Source organism: Mya arenaria, chromosome 14, assembly GCF_026914265.1.
Source record: "Mya arenaria isolate MELC-2E11 chromosome 14, ASM2691426v1".
Lineage (NCBI taxonomy): Eukaryota > Metazoa > Mollusca > Bivalvia > Myida > Myidae > Mya > Mya arenaria.
The window spans coordinates 55,602,845-55,627,261 of NC_069135.1; the positions used below are offsets into that span (position 1 = coordinate 55,602,845).

At 35.8% G+C, this 24,417-nt stretch overlaps 2 protein-coding genes across 2 annotated transcripts in view; both read right to left on the reverse strand.

Moving 5' to 3' along the window:
• Nucleotides 1–2,028: 2,028 nt before the first annotated feature.
• LOC128217216 (dnaJ homolog subfamily C member 2-like) overlaps nt 2,029–24,417 on the reverse strand; it is a 32,251-nt gene continuing 9,862 nt past the window's right edge. Inside the window, exons 9-18 of the mRNA XM_052924188.1 lie at nt 24,054–24,175; nt 23,552–23,620; nt 11,797–11,877; nt 11,146–11,234; nt 10,496–10,565; nt 8,844–9,013; nt 8,264–8,361; nt 4,952–5,065; nt 3,739–3,917; nt 2,029–2,764 (exon numbers count right to left, since the gene is read on the reverse strand). Coding sequence (XP_052780148.1) covers nt 2,702–2,764; nt 3,739–3,917; nt 4,952–5,065; nt 8,264–8,361; nt 8,844–9,013; nt 10,496–10,565; nt 11,146–11,234; nt 11,797–11,877; nt 23,552–23,620; nt 24,054–24,175 — 1,055 coding nt within the window. The 3' untranslated portion in view covers nt 2,029–2,701. The remainder of the gene's footprint in view (nt 2,765–3,738; nt 3,918–4,951; nt 5,066–8,263; nt 8,362–8,843; nt 9,014–10,495; nt 10,566–11,145; nt 11,235–11,796; nt 11,878–23,551; nt 23,621–24,053; nt 24,176–24,417) is intronic.
• On the reverse strand, nt 14,601–19,808 carry LOC128217217 (uncharacterized). Its single transcript, XM_052924189.1, has 2 exons — nt 19,248–19,808; nt 14,601–17,927 (listed from the first exon to the last, which is right to left on the reverse strand). The coding sequence occupies exons 1-2, from the start codon at nt 19,340–19,342 to the stop codon at nt 16,577–16,579; spliced, it is 1,446 nt and encodes a 481-aa protein (XP_052780149.1). The 5' UTR covers nt 19,343–19,808; the 3' UTR covers nt 14,601–16,576.

Consider the following 24,417-nt stretch of genomic DNA (forward strand, 5'->3'; position numbering starts at 1 on the left):
TTGACCAGATGTTCTATCAACCGAGCTACCTGACTCGTGCAGCTCACATCGATTTGATCTTATCTGCTTGCAGGCCAGGTTCTCTATCAGCTTAGTTACCGGTCCCGTGCAGCTCACAGCACTTGGATCTAACCTGCTTGCAGGCAAGGGGATCTACCAGCCATGCTTCTCAAACCACTTGAATCCAACCTGCTTGCAGGCCGGTCTTTCTATTTACAGAGCTGCTAGTCCCGTGCAACCCATAACACTATGCTCAGAGCTGATTACAGGCCATGTGTTCTACTGAGTTACCAGATTCGTACATGATTTAACAATTGGATCAAACCTGGGTACAGGCCAGGTGTTCTATCAACTGAGATACCAGACCTGTGCAGCTCACAGCAATTGTGTAATCTACTTGCAAGCCAGGTGTGTTACGAACTTTGATATATATATATATGAAACCTACTTGCAGGCCATGTTTTACTCTCCAAGTGAAACTGCGCCTACTTTTCTCCAGTGCGTATCAGAACCAGTAGGAGAGGATATTGTCTTTCGATTTTTTAAAGAAACTTTGGAAAATTAAGTTAAGCGATTTAACAAGTATTCCCAGCATAGTGACATATACGAGATGGTAGATGTACGTATCCTTTACAACACCTTCTAGGTAGCACTCCGCCAACTTAACTCTAACAAGTACCAGACCAAGCTACAAAAAGGGGTTCCTACCGTCTTATGCCAAACTTTGCTAGTGTTTCAAACGAATGTATGAGGTTTTTAGTATTCACGATGAGGTGGTATGTGTTTATGTCCACTATAGCATCCACAATGTGGTTCTCCGCATTCTTTACTTTAGTGAGTACAAGACCCAGCAGGAAAACGGTTTTTGTGTCGATTTGTTGTGTGGAGTTGTTGCTTACTTTGAATGTGCTTAAAACGAAGTAACGAGTGTTCTGTGCATGGTGATCTATATAGGGTAATAGGTGTTACTACGTTGAACTACCACTACCTCACTATAATGAGTTACATACCCAGCCGGAGAAGAGGGTTTCTAATGTTTTAGGCCGAAAGATGGGATTGCTTTAAACAAACAAACGAGTTTTCCGAGTTTGGTGACCTATATTGGTTGATATTTGTGTTCCTTACTACATACAGAAGATTGTACTCCGCCTACCTTACTCTTAACAAGTAACAGACCCAGCCGCAAAACGGGTTATCTACCGTCTTAGGCCGAACTTTGCGAGTGCTCTAAACGAGTTAAGGGGTTTTCCTAGCATTCACTATAGATTAGTAGGAATGTGTCTCCTACCACACCAACTAGAATTAAGTCTGCCTACTTCACTCTAGTGAGTACAAGAACCAGCCGGAAAACTTTTTTGTTTATTTCTGACTTATTGGATGTGCTTTAAACGTGCTAAGTTTTCTCATGATGGTCAGCTATACGGCTTGGTTGTTTTAACGTGTCCACTATTATACTTATATATGGTACTCCGCCTACCTCAAGCGCGAGTACTAGACAAAGCCGTCTTAGGCAGAAATGTTGTTTTAAACAAGTTAATGCGTTTTCCTATTAAGGTGATCTCTAAGTAGTGGTAGGTGTTTATGTACCCTGCAACACACACTAGGTGGTACTCCGCCTACCTTACTCCAGTAAGAACAAGGTCCAACTCAAAAACACGATTTGTGTCGAGTTTTGAGGATTTCAGGGCTTTAATTGGATGTGCTTTAAACGACTGCATGAGTTTTTCCGGCATGGTGACCTTTATCACCTACAACACATATTATGTGGTACTACGCCTACTTCTCTTAAAGAGTACCAGGCTCAGCCGGTAAACGGCTTTATAATAAATACATCGCTTAGGTCCAAAACAACATCCGGTCGGAAAGACAGAGGTTGGTCTGGATAAATATTTCTTGTAAAAGAATATGTCTAGTTCTTCAATTTGACTTCAAAAACAAAGCAGGCGAGCTTTGCTGTTCGCCCCGCAGTGCTCTTGTGACTGTTTTATCAACATATGGATGATAATAAAATACAACAAATCAAGAAAATCGCATGAAACATTTAATACAAAACTTTTAATCACAGTTCACAAATGTTCTCGGAAAAAATATGATCCAAATCCAAAATACTTAAATAAATGGTTGTTGCATTATTGTGACATGAACAGGGAAAATAAGTCGCGATGAGGAAAAAAGGACATTTTTACGTTTTGCAAATATTGTGCCTCATATAACGGCAAATTCTACGGTGGCATGGAAGTGACACGTATATTTTTTTATTAATCTAATAATGACTGAAGTTTCTCGTTTACACGGCTTATCAACATCTTTAAACAACATATGTATTTCGTTATAACGACTTAGGATTTAAAACGAGATGGATACTCGTTAAAAAGACTTTGTTGTTTTTTTTTCCGTTTAAACGACCTAGGTATACTGTTAAGGTACATTGTTATAAAAAGACCATGTATGACACCTTTTTGTCATCATAAATTTCACCTATTTTGCAACATTTTTAAGACTTATTCTAATTCAATTGTACACATTCTTAAATGAGTTTGTATTATTCCAATAACGTTTATTCAACTTTCACAATTTGTCAACAACATGAATATCTTCACAGGGCTGATATTTCTGGCAGCATCTCAATTATATCCATCATTGAAAGGTCGAGCAATTCTTGCCAGGAGTTGGTCGTGTACATGCCAGCAGTAGGATGGGCTTACTTTGCAGCCTTTGCCGCATCTTGGGCGGCTTTCTTGGCTCGAATTAGCTCAACCAGCTCCTGCAATAGAACACTTATTATTAATAAGTTATATTAACGCACGATTATGTATTATATAAACAATAGTGTGATATTTGGATGCCTGTTTATTTTATAAAATATGGAATCAATTTAAAGGTTTTTTTGTGAATAGAAGGAACATACATGTATAATGATTGCAGCAATAAAAATATTACAAACACATTTTTGGGTCTTGGTAAAATTGGCCTCTTCATGTCTGAATACAGATGAATAATTAACAAAAAAATACATTTTGAAAAAACCTAATCAATAATGTATCTTTGGTCATTAATAAAACATATGTGATCAAAAAGCATTCCTGTTCTGGTCTTACAGTGTTACCTACAAACATAAATCTTTAACATGTTTATAAGTTGAATCTTTACATAATCCATCCTGGAAGACACACCATGTCTTGCGCATGATGTGTAATATATCAAACAACGTTGCTATCTCAGAGTGCTTGACAAAGGAACACATGACTGAATTTCTAATGATGTCGATTCACTTTGCCCTATTTTGTGTTTTTTGTCTTATGTTAAATTCCTCTTAAGGTTGTCATGTTTATTACGATCTTTTACTTCTAAATCGCACACAAAATAAACATGATATATTTTTTTGTTTTCCTAGTTTATGCTTTCTCCAGAATTCATTGATGACTGATATTCATGGGACAACAAAGTACTAACAAGGCCCTAATGCACTCCTTTTAACCAATGAGACCTGGGTTCGATTCCTGGTCTGGGAGCAAGCGAGTTTGGTTAGTGGTCACCGAGCGGGACAAGTGAGTTTTCTCCGGGAACTTCGTTCACCTAATTCCCCTGCAACACAAGAGTACACAATCGAGCAACATCTTGCCAACAAGAGTGACTACACATTATCGTAAGTTTCTTCACAATTGTTGTACAATATATATCCTTTAAACTAATAGAAGTTTTGAACAAACCAGCCCCGTGATGTATGATATAAATTACCTTGTATCGCTTCATGCAGTCTTTTTTGCTGCGATTGGGGACAGCCTCTGAAATACGGTCCCAGCGATCCGTGGTCGACGCAGGAAATGTCTTTAGCGCCTGTTCCAACTGCTTTTGTTCGTCAGGCGTCCAGGGCGCGGGATTAAAACCTGTCTCTCGTATCTGTTGTTCTGCAATAGCTATAACAAAAAAATTATAGTATAGGGCTATGATTTTCTGTTGTGTTTTTTTTCTACATAGTTACAACGCATACAAATAATATTGTTGCTATGAGATATTTATGCTTTCAGCATAAGACCAGGGGCCGTATTAATAAGCAACTTCAATCCTATCTTCGGGATTTCACTGGTTATATGATGATCATAATTTAATGAGTTCATAAATACTCCATCTGCATTTTCTTCATTGAATACAAATTCTTCTTTATTAAAACACGTACACCATTTTTAGTTTGACTTTGAACATGTTAGGAAATTGATTTAAGCTAAGAAATGACTTAATATTTTTAAAATTTAAAATATGACAGATAACTAATACAATTTGATACTGATACAAAAAGCAACGTGTTTGAATATTATGGAATTTTACTTATTTAAAAAAAAATAACAAGCCTAAAGTAAAACTTTAGGAATATGTGGATGCTGTTATATTTTTTCTGATACAAATCAGCGTTATCGATTTTTTTTTAATTTTATGGAACATTTCACAGCGCTTGTATCCCTGCTTGTTTTACGTCCATAAACTTCAAAATATGACCGATACTGATTCAAATAACAATGTGTTTGAATAAAAATTATGTTTTGTTTTAAAATAACAAGCTCAGAGTATGATGAAACGTATTAAAAGATATATGCCTTATTTCGAATAAATGCACCATTCTTACCGTTGATAAAATTAATTCCATTTTTCAAGTTAAATAAGCTTACTGACGTTGCAAAGTCAGCGTTGTCCGATAGACCTGACAACTTTACAGCTGAAACCATTTTGGCAGCGCTGCTGCAGAAGCAATATTGTGATATTAAAAAAGCCATTAAAATTAAGGCAAACTGGAGTTTCAGATCTAAAAAAATACCGTTGCAACCAAAAGTACCCGGTGAACTTTTATTTAATCATTCAAAAAAACTGCAACAAATGGTCCCTTGCCGATCCGCGGGAATGCTTGAATCCCTGGAAAAATCACTTTCCTGTTAAAAGTATTAAATTAAAGCCTTACTTTCAGTGCGTTCACTGAGAACGCCTTCTTTTGGCTTGGCCCCAGTTTCCTTTTTCTGAGTTTTCTCAAAGTTCTGGAACGCATTATCCGTTGCCTGCGACTTGAGGCGAGTGTCTGAAAGGTGGACAGCATAATGTTAACTAGATTTCACTAAAATAGACTAATTTATTTTAGCTGAGATATATAAAACTTCTGAAAGCATATAAATCACGTCTCAGTGCCCTTTCTTGTGCCTTTAAACAGAACATGATAAGTTGTTACTCATTGGCCGAACGTTCAGAACTTTGTAAACAAGAGCTGGCAGAAGAGGGCGCTGGACTACACCACTTTGACTTAGAAGTGAATGCAACAATGATGTTATATGTGTAATGTGTGCCTGTCAACAGCAATAAAACAATCAAAATAAAAAAATGAACAAGAATTGCAGTGACAAAACCAGGTTTTTAATGATTGGCAGAAGAGATTCAGTTTCAACTGATTTCTTCTACTTTTTGTAACATGCAGTGACCTTTATTCTAAGGGTCCCAAACACAATCCAATGGAAGTCCTCCATAAACACATATCAAGTTTGGTTACAGTATGTCAACCATAATTGAAACAGTAATTTATTTTTAGCAACAGTGACCTTGACCCAAGGGGGCCAAAAGGCAATCCATGAAAGCTCTGCATAAAATTGTTCTAAATACCAAGTTTGGTCACACCATGTCAACCCTTACTTGAGTTATTCAGTACTAACCATATTTCTATTTATAGCAACAGTGACCTTGACCTAGACCATAACTCTCTGGGCCCAAAACACAATCTCATGAAAGGTCTGGATTACTCTTCCTATATACCAAGTCTGGTCACAATATGTAGACCCTTACTTACTCAATACCAACCCTTTTTCTATTAATAGTAACCTTGACCTTGATCCTAGGGGCCTCAAACGCATTCCCATAAAAGGTCTCCATAAACTCTTCATATACACCAAGTTTGGTCTCTTTATGTCAAACCTAGCTAAAATATTCCATACATAAGGTGACTTTGATGCTGCCCTCCCACCAGCCCGCCTGAACAATGACACAAGTCGTTCAAATAACTTGTTTTCCCTTTATGAAAATGTGGTTAAGAATATAACAAGAGCTGTCACAGAGACAGCGCGCTCGACTATTCCGCCGCTTTTAAGTGTAAGAATTGACTTAAAAGTGGTTACATGCAAAACCTTAACCATAATTTCTATGTGGAATAAAAAAGGGGCCATTATTTGAATTAAATGCAAAATAGAGTTATCTTACTTGCTTATTTAAGTAGATTGGATGGTTGAGTACCATTTTATAAAGTCTCAATGCAATACATCCAGTAGTTGCTGAGATATTAACCTATGTGTGCTTACATGCAAAACCTTAACCAGAATTTCTAAGTCAATTAATAAAGGCCCATAATTTGCATTATGTTCAAAAAAGTGTAACCTTACTTCATTAATTTAGTAGGTTATATAGTTGGGAATACATATGTAAAGTTTCAATGCAATACATGATATATTTGCTGAGATATTGACTTAAATGTGGTAACATGCAAAACCTTAACCAGAATTTCTAAGTCCAATAATAAAGGGCAATTATTTTGCATTAAATGCAAACTAGAGTTATCTAACTTGATTAAATTAGTAGGTTGGATGGTTAAGAACCCTTGTATAAAGTCTCAATGCAATACCTCAAGTAGTTGCTGAGATATTAACCAATGTGTGCTTACACGCAAAACCTTAACCAGAATATCTAAGTCGAATAATAAAGGGCAATTATTTGCATTAAATGCAAACTAGAGTTATCTAACCTGGTTAATGAAGTAGGTTGGGTGGTTGAGTACCATTGTATCGAGTCTCAATGCAATACCTCAAGTAGTTGCTGAGATATTAACCAATGTGTGCTTGCACGCAAAACCTTAACCAGAATTTCTAAGTCAAATAATAAAGGCCTATTATTTACATTAAATGCAAACTAGAGTTATCTTACTTGCTTATTTAAGTAGATTGGATGGTTGAGTACCATTTTATAAAGTCTCAATGCAATACATCCAGTAGTTGCTGAGATATTAACCTATGTGTGCTTACATGCAAAACCTTAACCAGAATTTCTAAGTCAATTAATAAAGGCCCATAATTTGCATTATGTTCAAAAAAGTGTTACCTTACTTCATTTATTTAGTAGGTTGGATGGTTGAGTACCATAGTATAAAGTGTCAATACAATACCTCAAGTAGTTGCTGAGATATTAACCTATGTGTGCTTGCACGCAAAACCTTAACCAAGGGGTGATGCCGACGCCGACGCTTGGGTGAGTAGTATAGCTCTCCTTATTCTTCGAATAGTCGAGCTAAAAATGTGCCTTTCAAAAGAAATTAAAAGAAAAACTCATTCAAGGGCCATAATTTGTATTTAGGGTTAAAATACAGTTATGTTCCTTGTTGTAAGATGGTCGTCAATAATTCTGCGAGGTATTAAGTGTATTGAATGAAGGGTATAGAAGGTTTTTTAAATTAAAATCCCAACTTGCCCTAAAACTTTAACCTGCCCTAAAATTTTAACCTAAGTCAATCAGGGGCCATTACTTGTATTAAGGATAATATGGAGTTATGTAACCTCATTGTGTGATGGCCATGAACAATTGGGTGAAGTATTAAGTCAATTGAATGAAGGGTATAAAAGTTATCAAGTTCCATAGTCAATCAGGGGCCATAATTTGTATAAAATATAATATGGAGTTATCTAACCTCATTATGTGATGGCCCTGGACAACTGTGTGAAGTATTAAGTCAATTGAATCAAGGGTATTGGACTTATAAGTGAAAATCTCAACCTGCCCTAAAACTTTAACCTAAGTCAATCAGGGGCCATATTTTGTATAAAGGATAATATGGAGTATTCTAACCGCATTATGTGATGGCCCTGAACAACTGTGTGACATATTAAGTCAATTAAATGATTGATGACTAGTATTGGTCTTATAAGTGAAAATCCCAACTTGCCCTAAAACTTTAACCAGACGCCGACGCCAATGCTGGGACAAGTAGTATAGCCCTCCTTATTCTTCAAATAGTCAAGCTAAAAATTAACAACGTGTTCAATAAAATCGTAAACTTTTAAAAGTGAAATATTGGAAGATGAGCTCACACTTTCAAATCAAAAAGTCCACCTGAGACATTTGTCTTAAATGTATCCATTAAATTTTCAGAGCAGTATAGCTGAAGTTGAAGTAAACAACATTAATATTCACAACGGTGTTCCTTTGGGAAAAAAACTCAAGTTTTGCTTTTGTAACCTTTTCAACTCACCGTTTTTCTGCAGCTCTTTAGCCTTGGCGAGGACATCCTTTGGTCCTTTGTCACTGTTGGGATTGTGTTGTTTGATAAAATGGGATATCACTTCCCATCTGTAAATGGTAAAATTTATATGTATTTTTTTCTGAAGATGCATCTGCACGAATGTGATGGAAGTGTATTCTTGCAATCCCTGCACTGGTATGATGCTTGCCGGGCTAGCTCTTATTCTGCATTTTATACAGCAGGTCCTGTTGAAAATTTTATTTTGAGCGCTTGTGTAGGAATACTGGGTTGTTTATCACCAACGTGAATGCAAAATTACGTGACAAGAAAGCCCTCAGGAGTTCCAAATAGCAAGTGTTTACTGTTTTGTGGAGAACGCTTTTAACATTGCATTTATTAAATCCATAGCTATTGGCCTTGCTATGCAATTGCCTTTAGTCACTGGTGTGTACCAATTTCTTTGAATATTGATTTTTTCCTTACCACTGTTCAAGTATCATTACTACAATGTTGAGGCCAACGACACCAAGACTATCACAATACCTCAATTTCATCTTCGAAAGTCAGACATGCTTATTAAAGTAATCACCTGTCTTTAGTGCCAGCTGGAAACATGTTCACACCCTTGATGAGCGTCTGGAGTTCAGATGCGGGCCAAGGCTTACCCGCGCGGGATGCTTTATCACCGGAAGAGCGTTGGGCTATCTCTTCGAGCTGTTGTCTCTTTTCTTCTTCCAACTTTGCATTCATTTGACGAACCTACAATATAATCAAATTGAGTTGTTGTCAGAAATGCCCAGAACCTTCCATATTTTAATGTCCCTTGCTACCTTATGGAATTAACTCCCCACGAATCATATGATTACATACAGTTGACATAGTTGAAGAAATCTTAAAATATAATACAGTTATTAGTACTGCACTTTGATCCAGGAGGTTGTATTCGACTCGAGTGGATTATAGCAGGTAGATTTCAAGAGTCGCAAAGCCGACAGAAATCAAAATCTGCAAATATCCACTCGAGTCAAAAATAACATTTTCGACCAAAGTGAAGAACTAATGAACCTTTTATTAAACATTGCTAAGTTAATCACTAAAACAACACATGTTTTCATAGTAAGTGTCATTTTAATAACATGACACTCATCATTCCTGGAATATTAGAATTCCTTATCACTTTTGAATAACTAAGAATCTTAATTATTCTTGGAATACTTAAACTCTAAATCATTCTTGGAATACTAGAAATGTATTTATTTCTGAAATACTACAATTCTTAACCATTCTTGAAATACTAAAATTATTAATCATTCTTGGACTCCTTAAATTCTCCATCATTCTTTAAATACTAGGATTTTTAGTCATTCTTAGAATATAGGAATTCTTGATCATTCTTAGATTAATAAAATCCTTCATTATTCTATGGATTCTAGAGGTGTTAATCATTTTTTAAATAATGGTTGTTTTTTCATCATCCTTCGAATACTAGAATTCTTAATAATTCTTAAAAAATAAATCTTGAAATACTAAAATTATTTTATCATTCTTGGAATAGAATTATTCTTACTTGTTCTAGAAATTATTCTTACTCGTTCTAGAAATACTAAAAATCCTAATCATTCTTTGCATACAAGAACACCTAATTGTTCTTAAAAATTTAGAGACAAGAGTTCTTGGAATACAAGAATTCCTAATCATTCTTGGAATACTATAATTCTTAATCATTCTTGGAATACAAGAATATTCGATTAATCTTAGAATACTAAAAATCCTCATCATACTTGGAATGCTTACATTCCTAATTATTCTTGGAATACAAGATTTTTTATCATTCTTTTAATACTAGAAATCCTAATCATTTTTGAAATACTAGAATTCTTTATCAGTCTTGAAATAGCAAAATAAATTCCATATCATTCTTCGAGTACTAGAATTCCAGCTAGCCATTAAATGACCCCTATATATATATATAAACATTGAAGTCAGTAGGTCATAGTGTCATCATATCAAAACTATTTTAGAGAACCAAGACCTCTACGTATGCCCCACTGACCACTAACTAAAAAGGGGGTTCTCTAATTCCCTTGACCAATGTGCATACCAAGTTCAAAGACTCTATGCCATATCAATTTTAAGCAATTGATTAGAAACAAAAATGTGCCACAGAGGATGACAACACTGATGACATGGATGACGCCGTACAAAGTAATCCATATTTGACAATGATGTTGAAGGTTTTACCTGTTCTGTAAAAGCCTCCGAGGCTTTTGATTTATCTCCACACGTAAGTTTCTCATTCAATGTCTGTAACCTGAAAAAACACACCATTTTATTCATCAAAATAAGTCCCCAAAATAAAATTGTATGGATAGGGTTACATCTTGGCCACAAACAGGTAGGGAAAGTAGTCTTTATGTAAGGATGTTATTGTCATCATTTGAAAACGGCGTTACAAATATTAGAGCATAAAGGTTTTTTCTTTAAACTACATATTCAGGGCCCAGTTATGGCATGCACTGAATTTGAGCTCAGAGATTTGATTGAACTACCCAGAGTAAACTAATTCAATGTACTTAATATAACTTCATTAGTTCAGGCCCACCCTTTTTACTGCTTGACCTCCCCTATTTAATCAGTCACAAAAGACATTTTCAAGGAGTATGTAGTTACGTTGTTGAATGGCGCAGCCACAAGTTTTTAGTTACACTATCTACGGCCTTCCTCTCTTTAATCAGTCAATAAAGAAATTTTCAGGGAGAGTGTACTTACGCTGTAGAAGGGTGGAGCCACAAGTTATTAATTACATTAGTTACATCCCTAACCATTTACGGCCACCTCCCCTCCCCCATTTCATCAGTTCCTAATGAACTTTTCAAGGAGAGTGTACTTACGTTGTGAGTTCCAGGAGCTCCGCCAGCTTGTCCAACTCTGCCATGTTGGTGACTCGCAGTGAATCTTCTTCTGTGAAGAAACCATACTCCTGAAATATAACAGACACATTATGGGACTTATGTATGGAAGATGCTAGAAGGTGACCGGTTTATATGAATGTTCCTCCATGAAAAACTAGTAGGCTGTATGCTAGAACGATACCAGAAGGTTACCCGCTGTGCATATTTCTCAAAAATCCTAATATTTTTTTTAATTCATTTTTTCCGTACTACAATTGAGTAATGTTCATGTTGACAGCTATTTTAACAGCACCAGCTAAAGAAACTTTACGTGAAAATTTGAAAAATAAAGCAAAATGCTCTATTAGTCCCTATTTTGCAAGTACAATTGACCTTCTTGTTTACTTGACTTAACGGGTCCTATAACTAAACTTGACTCAGACTTCATCAAGAGAAACATTTTGAAAGTCATGCTATGAAAAACTGCCACACACGTTTTAATTTACAATAATTTTTCTAATATTGAACCAATGAGCTACTCCGTTTGTCCTGATTAACCATTCATCCACTAAAACAAGAATTATGTGAACTTAAACTACAAAAATAGATGTGCATAGAAAAGCACTGGTTGAAAGGGAGCTAACTTGTTACCTTGACAACTGTTCTCAGTGTTTTACGCTCCTTCTTAAGCAGTTTCTTCTGTGCTTCCTTCTCTTTTTTGGCTTCTGCTGCCTGTAGATGTATATATATATAATACATGTATCAAATGGCTTATCAGTCATTAGTAAAACCTATTTGCCCTCGCCGCTGGGGATATGTAAATGTACAATTATTTAAATGGTTTGTCGGTCAAAAGCCAAATATTTATGCTTACTGCATGCAGAAACATGATAGTGAATTGATGCTAGTGAATAGTGAAAGTAATTGACCATGCCCTGCAGATACATAAATATTGAGTATCCTGTCAGACAACAATCAGAACATTACCATTGTTTAAATGATTATTTCAATGGCCTTTTGTTTGATTGCATCACATTAAAGTTAATTTTAAAGCATTTTTTATAGAGTTTTCCCAAAATATTACATACTAAAGAGAGCGTACGTATATCATTTTAATCTGTTTTAGTTTGTATACATTCTTTAAATATGTACACAAATGTTTAAGATTTTCAATCACTCTAAAGGGGATAAAGCCTCCTTAACCAGAGGAAAAATCGAACAAGCAATCAACAACTAATTTCCGATGACGACACCACAAATATTTTAGAACTTGTATTAAAAATAAAACTTCATTATTAAATTTTTACAGTCAATTGACCCTAGTTCTACACAACATAATTTAACCCCAAACCAATTGGCAATGCTATTGTAAAATATTCCTTTTTTTGTAGGGGTATTTTTGCGGAATATAAAGTAACTTTTTGGAAGTCTTTATAAGCTGAAAATTGGCTCCAGCCTATTGGTTGGCTCAATATACAGGTCATTCAAAACACCTAATTTCTGAGCTTAATTCAATCTATGTTGCTCATTGAATATGGCCCCATTTTTGGAAATTTTCTTTTTCAAACATTTTGAGCACAAACTGAGTAAAATGACATTTCAGCAGTAAATTTAGAAATTTTGAATTAATTGTGATATTTCCATTATATAAAAAATCTTTAGGGACTTGGTAGATTTCAGAGGCGGATATACATCACACAGGAGTCTGACTTCTGTGACAAAGACACGAGTTGTATTTGCACTGAGTTGTAGATCGGAACGGAGTCAGAACACCTGGGCCATTATCCAACAAATACGACCACGAAAATACTTCAGGTCTTTGAAAATAGTACAACATGGGGGCGGCAATATAAAAAACGTGTTATTTGTGTTTTCAACCATCTAGGGACATAATAAATGTTTAAGGGTGAAGAACATCAAGCTGTTTTTCTTTTGATTGGAATCATACATGAATCATACATCCGGTAAATAAAACTTGAATCAAAATCGTTTATTTCAGTACATTGTTTATCTTAACAAATGGGTATACTAAGCGTTATGATTATTGAGTTACTCCCAAGCAACCTCATCATTTCTTTGTATATCTTCCAAACGAAACATGCAATATGGCTGCAGAGTGATGGAATTGTATGAACATTGAATACGAGAAATGAGTTTGTTTGCACTTGTTTGAAATAAAAGAATATATTTTATATATTAAAGCATGAAGGTTTGATTGGAAGTATTGCAACAATATAGTGTTTTCATTTTTTATAACAATTGACCTAGTGACCTAGTTTTGACCCATGTGACTTAGATTTAAAAAAAGTATTCAAGATTTCATCAAGGACGTACTGTGATTAATTAAGTTTTATGAAAATTGGAGCGTATATACTGCCTCTTTTTGTCGCGAAGATTTTCTTTGACCAAATTACCAAGAATTTTCAATAATAACAACTCAAATTTGCAAAACAGACAAGTTGAAGATAACAAAAGAAGCATCCAGTCATGAATGAATTCTGACAATTCCTGTTTTTATAGCCAAGTGCAGCACAATGCAATTAATGAAAATTATCATGAGATAAAAAGAATAAAAAAGAAAAAATATTTTACATTTTATTAACATTCAACAAGTCAACAATTATGTTTTTGTATTATGTAAAGTTAAGTATAATAAATAAAATTGGACCACCAAGAAAACATTCGGGAAACTTGTTTACAAATAAGGTTGATCGTTTTCATGGCAAAATTTATGTTATTTTCTTTTTATTTTTAAGATTTCAAATTTTTAGAAGTTCTGTGGAAACTTTGTATAAGGTATCATAGTCAATCTGTTACTGAGATATGACCTGGAAAGCCAAGTTTTAGCCAAGTTGTGATGCCGATGCCAGGGTGAGTAAAAAAGCTCTCCTTCTTCTTTAACGTGATAATGAATTTATAAATCATGAAAACATGCAAACTTTCAAACAGCATTTAATCAATGTGAATGAACATTTCAGCGACATACATTAACACTTTCGCGGTGCAATTTTTTTTTATAACGGCTTACACAACAGTACATCATTAACAATGAAACTGTTTTAAAATTACTAACAGTACATATGTACATCAGTAACACTAAAACTGTTCATTAAAAGGTTCCTAACAGTACATCATTAACATCGAAACTGTTTATTAATTTCCTTACAGAACATGATTACCACTGAACCTGTTTATCAACATTGAAATTAAGTCCATTAAAAGGTTCCTCAAAGTTTGACATTGACATTGTAATATTGTAATAATTTATTATAAAGTTTATTCCAATATAACATTAACATTGAAATTGTTCATTAAAAAGTTCTAACATCAATAACACTTTCAATTGCATATTAAGTTGCTAGTGAATTTTTCAGGATAACCACTGCTACTAAATTTAGTACAATTGTTTCTCACAACATCCCCCCCCCCCCCCCCCCCCCCCCCCCCCCCCGAGCGCCATGTTGTTAGAAATATTTGGACGAATGAAATTTGCATGGACCAAAATGACAGCTGATTTGTCATTGACATTGGATGCCTTTGAGGCTGTTTTAAAATTTTGACCATTCAAGTGAGAGGATAGTAGGTACAGTTTTTAATCATGTTCAGATGAAATATATTTGCAGATGAAAATGTATCCTTTTAGCAGCAGGAAATAAGTAAATATGACATTCATTTTAATGACCAATTTGAGTTGTGACCTACCTTCACCTTTGACTCTATGACCTCATCATGAGGGGTCATCAACTGGTCACCCCAAACTTAAATGTCAAGTTTTTGGGCCATTGGTGCAGGCATTGACGAGTTACCACACAGACAAGCTTTTTGCATTCAGGGTCACTGTGAAATTGATCATTGACCCAATGACCCCTAAAATCATAAGGGGTCATCTACTGTAAAGGCTAAACCTCCAAGTCAAGTTTGAATGTCTTGGGTGCAAGCGTTGTGGAGTTAACACTGTGAAAAAAATATCAAATTCAAGGTCACTATGTCCTTTGACCCGATGACCCCTATAATCATGGGGTCATCTGCCCGTCAGACCAAGCCTCCATGTAGAGTTTGATGACCATAGGTCCAGGCATTGCTGACTCAGAGAAGCTTTGTCAACCTTTTCAAGTTTAAGGTCACTGTGACCTTGACCTTTGACCCAATGACCCCTTAATTCAAAAGCAGTCATTTTCTGGTCAGGCCTAGTCTCCATGTAAAGTTTGATGACCATAGATCCATGGATCGTTGAGTTATCACTCGCACAAGAATTGACAATCTTTCCCTGTTAAAGATCAATGTAACCTTGACCTTTGACCCGATGATCCCTTAAATCAATAGGGGTCATCTGCTGGTCAGACCCAACCATTATGTCAAGTTTGATGACCATAAGTCCAGGAAGTATCAAGTTATCACTCGGACAAGCTTTGGTCTACCGACGGATGAACGGACGGACCGACCGACCTACCGACCGACATGTGAAAAGCAATAACTCTTCTTCGAAAGAGGCATAATAATACTTTTTGTTTAAATACGTTTTCAAAATAACAAGTTCAACCCAACTTACCTTAGGTTTAAAGTTAGGAGAAATAAAAATTACATCTAAGAAGTTGACTCTGGACATACAAAAATGGAATTAAAAAAATCCTTTTCACCATTATATACCGTGAAAATTCTACACCATGAAATTGATTTTATTTACAATGATATTCATTATATATGCGATGAAATATGTTATATATATAATGACATTCTTAATCTATACAATAAAGTCTGACCTAAAACTTGTTATCTATACAATGGAATATGTTGTCATTTGGTCAACGGGAACTCGATAAAGCAATTGCGATGACGAATCTCAAATAAATCTGGTTGTTCGGTTAGCGCAGTGGTTAGCGCACTCGCTTCTCACCTAGGCGACCCGGGTTGGATTCCCGACTTGGGCGCATGTATGTTTGGTATGTGGTCACCAAGCCGGAGAAGTGGGTTTTCTCCGGGATCTCTGGTTTCCCCCACAACACAAGACCACACTCTCGCGTTAAATCATGCCGACGAGAGTGATTAATATAATGTTGTAATAAATTGTTTCAAAATCGTTGTAAAATAAATATGTTTAAACTGAACTAATAAATCTGAAACTTGACAATTTGAAACATCTCAATTTCTACAAATCTAATTATTTTTAAAATCATTTCATGTCTACAAATATTAAGATCCCAGAACAGGCATTCCTTGAGACGTATACATCATACATTATTACGTCACAACATACTATTTTCAATTGCTAAACATCACTTGTAAAAGAACTAATGCAAAATATCAATGAAAATGTATTTACAAAAATAAGAGAAAAACTGCCATCCTAGCAAGATTGAATAATGGAAGAAAAGATGGACATCTTCTTTCAATGTTTTTTTCTTTGCATACCAGAATCTGATTTATACTCAGGTCAACATAACTTGACAACAGTGATGTTGTCCTGGTGAAGATTCCCAACAATGAGGGTGGAGGTTTGTTCACTAAACCACACTGAACGAGGGTAACACAAGTCATCAGCCTCTCTGGCCACTGTGGCCAGCTTCTTTCTCCCCTCCTGGTCCACCTGTAGCACAGTGTGAGACTCCTGCCCACACACAAACACATGGCCACTTGGGCTGACACATAGTCCAGTTGGGTTTTGTAGGTCAGGATCATCTACTGTATATAACACTTGACCAGATGTATCAAGCGTTATTAATTTAGAAGCATTATAATTTGTCACATAAATTCTCTCCCCATCAGGAGAGACAGCACAACTATACACTGTGAGGGAATAGGAATTGTCTTCATACATTTTCTTAATGAGACTACCATCCAAACTGTACAAGTACAGGGCTTTGCCCGAGCCCACATACAGCTGGCCCTGGTGGTGGCCAACGGACATGCACTTATGGTCTGTGGTGAACTTTCTCAATGCTTGCAGATTCCCTTTCGTCACTGTGACCAAGTGGATCTCATATGTAGAGACCTCACCTACAGCTACTGCTACTTCACTGCCTTTGGTGTGACACAAGTGTTGGGGTGGAGCAGGCAGATCATAGTGACCAATGACCTCAAATTGACTGTTCAGAAGCTTTACTCTGTCATTACTATAATCAGCAATTACCACCTCTCCACTTGGCAACTCACATATACCTTCAATATAGCACTCTTTCTTGTCTTTATCCATTTTTACTTCAAACTCACTTGAACTCTTACTCTTATACACATGAATATTATCAGTGTCTTTAACACTATCAACATTTCCAAGGCTGTTAAGATTTCTTAGAAATGATAACACACTTTCATCAGATTTAAACTTCATTTGTTCTTTTTCCCGTATTTCTTGTACAAGACAATTGGCTTCACTCAACTTAGACTGGCATTTTTTTAATCCAATGTAAGAACTGCTTTCCCTGTTTTTGCCAGAAATCTGCCGGAGTTTCTCAATCATTGTACTTATTTGATCATCCATATTGGCAAAGGATTCTAAATTATCTTTTAAAGGCTTTTCTAAATCTTCCATCATACTATCCAGCTGTTCAACTGTCTTCTTCTCAAGCTTGTCTAAGATCTCATTTATTTCTTTGCGGAGGGCCTTGATTTCAGCAGTGATGTTTTTGTAGGAGTCTTTCAGTGAGGCTTGGTCTTTCATACAGTCATTCTTGAGCTCATCCAGCCTGCGCCTCATATTGTCTACTGCAGCTGGCAGCTGCTTGAACTCTGCTGTATCAAGGAAGCCTCTGGCCAGGTCAGGTAGGAGGCTGATGCTGCTACACAGCCTAGAATACATGTACTCAAGTGATTGCTGGCTAACACAAGTTCATGAAATTAATATAAGGATGCATGTCTGCTTATTAACAAATACATTTATCATTGGATGTATTTCAATTTTATTGATTTTTTTTTTTTTAAAGCAGGGCTTTTTCACCTTCTTTGCTAGGGGCCGAAAGTAGGCTACTTCACAATTGGGAAAAATGGCATATTTTCCCAATTTCCAGATATTTTTTCCCAATTCCCAGATATTTTTCCCAAAAAGGAAGATCTTTCTTCAAAAATTTACAATAAAAATGTATTCTATTTGCGCAAATTATTATGTTTATCTTTTAAGTTAACATACGAAGAATGCTGTATAATTAAAACATAATTCGAGGACTATTTAGTCAACATATTGTTATTAATTCTTCCCCTCAGTTAAGAATCAACTCTATGAAGATTAAAACTAATCTCTCTCCTTCTCTTTTCATTGCGTCATGTTACAAAAGGGATGTCACAGACATGATTTCTCCCCCAATAAGATCTACATGTGTATTAATTGGAAGTCCGTACGTTTTAAAAGTGTTTTAAAGGTGTCGTCAATCCTCATATGTGGATTTCTCAATTTGAGAACTTTATTCATTTGAATTTCCCAATTTGCAGAATTTCACGCATTTAAATTTCCCAAATTGAAAGGCTAGGCCTCTTCACAATTTTTGGTGAAAAAGCCCTGAAAAGGCATGTCTTTTAAACAGTATGCCCCCTTTGAAACATACTGAACAGGAATAACACGAATAAAGGTGTTTTACTGATTGGACATAGTTTTCAGGAAAGTGAAATCAAATAGTTCACCCTTTGATTGGCAGACAAACAAATTTCATATGACTCTTGATCCTTGATAACCTTGTCCTACTGATCTAAATAAAAACACCACAAACAAACAAAAGGAGAGGTGTCACACCTACATGTACATGTAACTTTATTAGGCCTAAAAAAATAATTGTTTGGTTAGGGTTACTTCTTTTCAAAAATAGGTAGGGTAGGTAGGCTTTTTTTTATATTTATTAGGCTTTATATAAGACTGTCATTTTCATCATTGGAGAATGGTGTTAAAGTTACCTTCTGAGTAAGCATTTAAGGTTTTAAACTACATATTGAAAAGCAATTGAAAAAAAATATATATTTTTTTTTAGTTTTTCATTTTTTTTTTCCAACTGACTATAAAAACAATAAGGTCGGCACCTATTCCGTAGGTAGGGTTGGGTAACCTGAACCAAATGTATTTTTTTAGGCCTTAGGATTATAATAAGACTGATAACAGTAATCACATGTGGTTAAACTCTCACCTATGGTTAAGGGCCACACAAACACTGCAGCAAAGTTCCTGGTGATCATCACAGTGGACCTCCAGCTCCTTGCCATGTTGGGCACATCTGTCCATGGAGAACCCCGCCCACTTCTGAATGTCCCCGCGCCCATACACAACATGCTTCTTAAAATAATCCCCATGCAACTTCACACACTTGTCACACAGATAGTGTTCACACTTTGGGCAGAAGTGCTGGGCTTCTGTGTTCAGGTCACTTTCCTCACAATTAAAACAACTGTAGTCGTGAATCAGATCAGATCCTTTGTAAAAAGATGAACTTCTTGAGGCTATGTTTTCATACTTTTATTGTTAAATTGAAGTTTATTTAAACTCTTAAATGTTCCTTGAATGTATGTTACAATATTATCACAACTGTTCGAAAATGATGACAATTCACAAAGCATTCACTAACATAATTAAGCATTCAAAGAATTATAATTCACATATGTTTGTGGAACACAGCATTGGACGCCATTGTTTTGCTTAGTTTCCCCTGTGAATTTCAAAAGACCAGGAAGTAAAATTATTCAATGATCTATTTCATCGACAAACTTAACAGACGGAGATAAACATAACAACCACACTATAATAGGAGTAGAACATGATCAGCTAGAGATTTCAATTACATTTATATTTATAAAGAGTCAAGTGTGGTATTTACATTTATGCAACAATGAGCCATGCTACTCAGTAAAATAGATATTGGCGAAGATATCTGAACAATGTTAATTTTGTTTTTGCCCACAAGCCAAGTATAATGCCTCTAGTGTGTTCAAAAATTTCTCTAAAATTTGATATTGTGACCTAGTTTTTATCCCCATCAGACCCATTTTTATAAGCGATTGAGACCTGTTTGAATTGTTTCCAAAGTCATTTATATTTCAAGTAACTTTCCATTGATTTTCATGTGAATTTACAAGAACAAACAAACATCTATGATGCAATAGCCTTGAGATAAAAGCTTTCAATCTTTATTTCAGGATTTATCCTGTAACTGATTGAAAGGACCTGGAAAATTTAAGCCCGTAAAGTTCGTAAATTTGCAGATGTAATCCCATTTAGTGGATTATATTATGTCTTAAACTTTACAGGTGTGACTGCATTTTTTTTTCAGTCACACTTGGGGACAGGGTCAAGCCTTAATGCAGCCCTAGTGCCCGGGCAAACCTCTATAACCCTAACAATAACAACATTCAGTAGTGTAGAGCTGTGGGATCACTCTCGATGTCATTCATCGCCGGTTTTGCAGCATTTTGGGTACAAAATGACTCCTTTGACGAATATCCCATCAACCGATGGGAGTAAAACTCCCCCTTTGGCTTCAAAATTCTGTTTAAGTCACACTTGGAGATGTGACAGGGTCAAGCCATAATGCAGCCATTATAGGGCGCGAGCAGACCTTTATAAACTCAACAACAACAACATCACCGCATTTTCTTACTGAAGCAGGGCCCCGGTACTAATTGTCATTTTAAGTGTTCATAATATCGATTGACCTTTGTGGGCGTGAACCCATAAACTCTGGAGACAATCATATGGCATTACCATTTCATTTTTTGTCATACATTTCACTCACACGTCAATTTTTTCCAATGTAATATGTTGAATCGTTATAGCCCATAATTCTAAGTACAAACATTTTTCAAACTTGAAAATTGATTTGGTAGAACGCCTATTTTTACATAAATAAAATTTTAAAACTGTTTCTTTGTAACGACACGCATATAAAAATTTCTTTCGCGCTCTTACTGTCAATTCTTATTCACTTGGCACAGGAACCAAACAAATTGTTAGGTGGACATCACGTGCTTTTTACAAGCCAATGAAATGGCTATTGCCGCTAATTCTTTGTTTCGAACGAACGTTGGCTTTCTTCTGCCGGATAAAGACACGAATTTCTCGAAAAATTGACATAGTTAAACTTCAATGTGTATAAACTTTAAAAGGAGAAATGAGGCATACCTCGTTTAAATCAATTGGTTTTGAGCTGGATGTTTAGGAAACATATGGTCATATACGTTAAAATGCTAAAAAATGCATTTTTCCAATCTGAAAAAGATACCACTCTGTTTCCTGTTTACATTGAAATGTATCAGGAAATTAATTAGTAGTGTATAACCTTACAGTGAAAACCTAAAAGCATAGAGAAATTGTTATAATACAACTTTGTTCATTCTGTTAAACCTTTTTGAAATTTCTTTAACAATGGATTGGAATGGTCGAAAGATCATGTTTTGTGTTCAAGTTAAGCTATATCGTCTCCCTTGACTGTTCATGTGCTATCCAGTCATTGATATTAGACTTTTGAATCAACAAGCCCGAATTATTATACTATTGCTTGGCATCAAATTTTTGAACAAGCCCTGCTATATAAAATTCACAATTTGAGCAAGCCCGAAAGACATTTTACCAGTGCAGGGCTTGCGGGCTTGAGCTAATTTCGACCAAAATTTCAAAAGCATTTAATTATAGAAGCTATCGCACTCCTATTGCAGCTGATATTTAAGATAATATTATGTTTAAACACATTCTTGATTCCATTTTTAGAATGAAATAAACGTGAATAAGTGAAGTTTAACAGTTTAAATGTTTTCCGACAGTATGACACTACTGTTTTTGAAAGACAGATATCTGTTATACCTTCCTTAAATGACTGAAACATGATATCGCTCAGTGTATAAGAGTTACAGATACAGATATTTATATCTTACATTCGTAATATTAGCTGCATTATTCTCAAATGTTCTTTTCAATACAATCTATTTGCGTTTTACTACATAAATTCAATGTTCTGAATACCATATGCACACTGATATCCCAGGTGCAAATTTGCCCACGTAGTAGTAAAACATGTTTCTCTGTTGATATATGATAAAACTGTTTTATGATGCATAACATCATGCATTTATAAATCCATTAGACAATATTAAAAGACGAACAAACAGTACAATCACAAACAACCCCAAAACAATGTACGTAAACTAAATACTCGATTTAAGCGTGACACGCAAGGCTTGTTCGTCAATTTAAAAAAAAAATGCACAAAAACAAGAGCTGTCAAAGTTTGTAAAGAATTCCCTCTAATGTGACACTGACCTATAAAGAAGATCAATAAAGGAAAAAGTTGAAGCCCGGATCACCTACTCTCTATGTCCTAATTTGCAGCATCCCATAGTGAACACCATTCAGTATACCTTGACCTTAGAGGTAGAGACACGGGTCTTGCACGCGACACGTCGTATTGGTATGTCGAACACATGTGGCAAGTTTCTTTAAATCTCTACATACAAGAGGAAGTTACAGCCCGGACACGACCACCCATACTCTATGACCTTATAGAAGCATTCCATTGTAAACAAACACTAAGTGTGACCTCGATCTTAGAGGTAGGGACATGGGTCATGCACGCAACACGTCTTCATGGTATGTCAAACACCTATGGCAATTTATTTTAAAATTTGTCCATAGAAGATAAAGTTGCAGCTCGGACACGGCTACCTATACTCTTTGTTCTTATAAGCAACACAGGTGTGTGAGCTTGACATTAGAGGTAGGGACACGAAGTCTTCCAAGTGACATGTCGTTTTGTATGTCAAACACATTCGAAAAGTAATTTCAAATCTATCGATACAAGAAAAACTCCCTAGACAAGACCACTTATACTTTATGTTCTTATATGCAGCACTCCCCTGTGAACAAATACTGAGTGTAAATTGACCTTAGTGGTATAGACATGAGTATTGAAAGCTACACGTCTTCGTGGTATGTCAAATGTATGTGGCAAGTTATGTTGTTATCTGCCCATACAAGAGAAAGTTACAGCTCGGACACAACCAACTATACTCTTATGTCCTTATAAGCAGCATTCCATTGTAAACAAACACTAAGTGTGACCTCGACACGGGTCTTGCATGCGACACGTCTCCTTGGTATGTCAAACACCTGTGGCGATTTTTTTTTAAATGTGTTCATAAAAGAGAAAGTTGCAGCCCAGACACGACCACCTCTACTCCTTGTCCTTAAATGGAGCATTCCCTTGCGAACAAATACTAAGTGTGCACTTGACCTTAGAGGTAAGGACAAGGGGTTTGTACGCGAGTCAACACGTCGACTTGGTTTGTCGAATACATGTAGAAGGTTATTTTGAAATGTGTCCATACCAGAGAAAAGTCAGTTTAAAATATGTCCATACAAGAGAGAAATTGAGCTGGACTCACGATGGATGGACAGGCTGTCAGTGCAGTTTTAATATGGCCACCTTCAGGGTTATGATCTACATACCTGCTGCCTGGCCTTTTCTTCCTGCTCTTCTTTTTGCTTCCTTTCAGCGTCCTCCACTTCACGACGGCGCTGAATAGTATATAATATAATAGAAGTAAATTGATCAAGCTCACATCACCCTGACATAAGCACAGTGATTAAATGCATCCTCCAGCTCACTAAGATGCATGAACACATAAAAATCAGTGTTAATTTTTAATTCGGCTTACAACCAAATTTCTGATTGTGGACTCAAAACGTTGTTACTTTTCAGCGAAAAGCATTACTTAGCGAAATGCAATATTAAGTGGTTAAACTCTGTATGGCACACATTGCTTTGACCCTTGACTTTAGTATAGTCTCTAGTTTAAAACCAGGACCTCTCAGGCAAATCCTGCTGATGTCAAGTCACGTTTTTACAGCCAAACTTTGACATGCAATTCTAGTATAGATAATACATGGTTGTAAAATAGCACATGAATTTATCCTTTATCAAATTATTTCAAAAGGGCAATAACCCTACCCTGTCTTCCTCTTCCTGTCGTTGCCGTGCCGCATCCTGTTTAGCTCGTTTCTGCGATGCTTTCTTCTCGCGCTCCTCTTCTTTAAATCTCTGAATCCGGGGATCACACGCATATGCATTGTCTGAAATATGACATATATGTCAACTAATCTGAGGGTCACATGCAAAAACATTGCCTGAACAAGAGATTGCTTTTTTGAAAAAGCGCTTGTCTCCCCTATGGTGTGGTCGTAGCTGAGAAAAAATAAAAGATGGACATGAAATTTGCAATTTTGGACTGGAGACGAACCAACAGTGAAGTTTGGTTTATTCACCTGTAATAAATAGTGAGGAGAAAAAAGTGTTGTTGATTAATCTTGGAAAA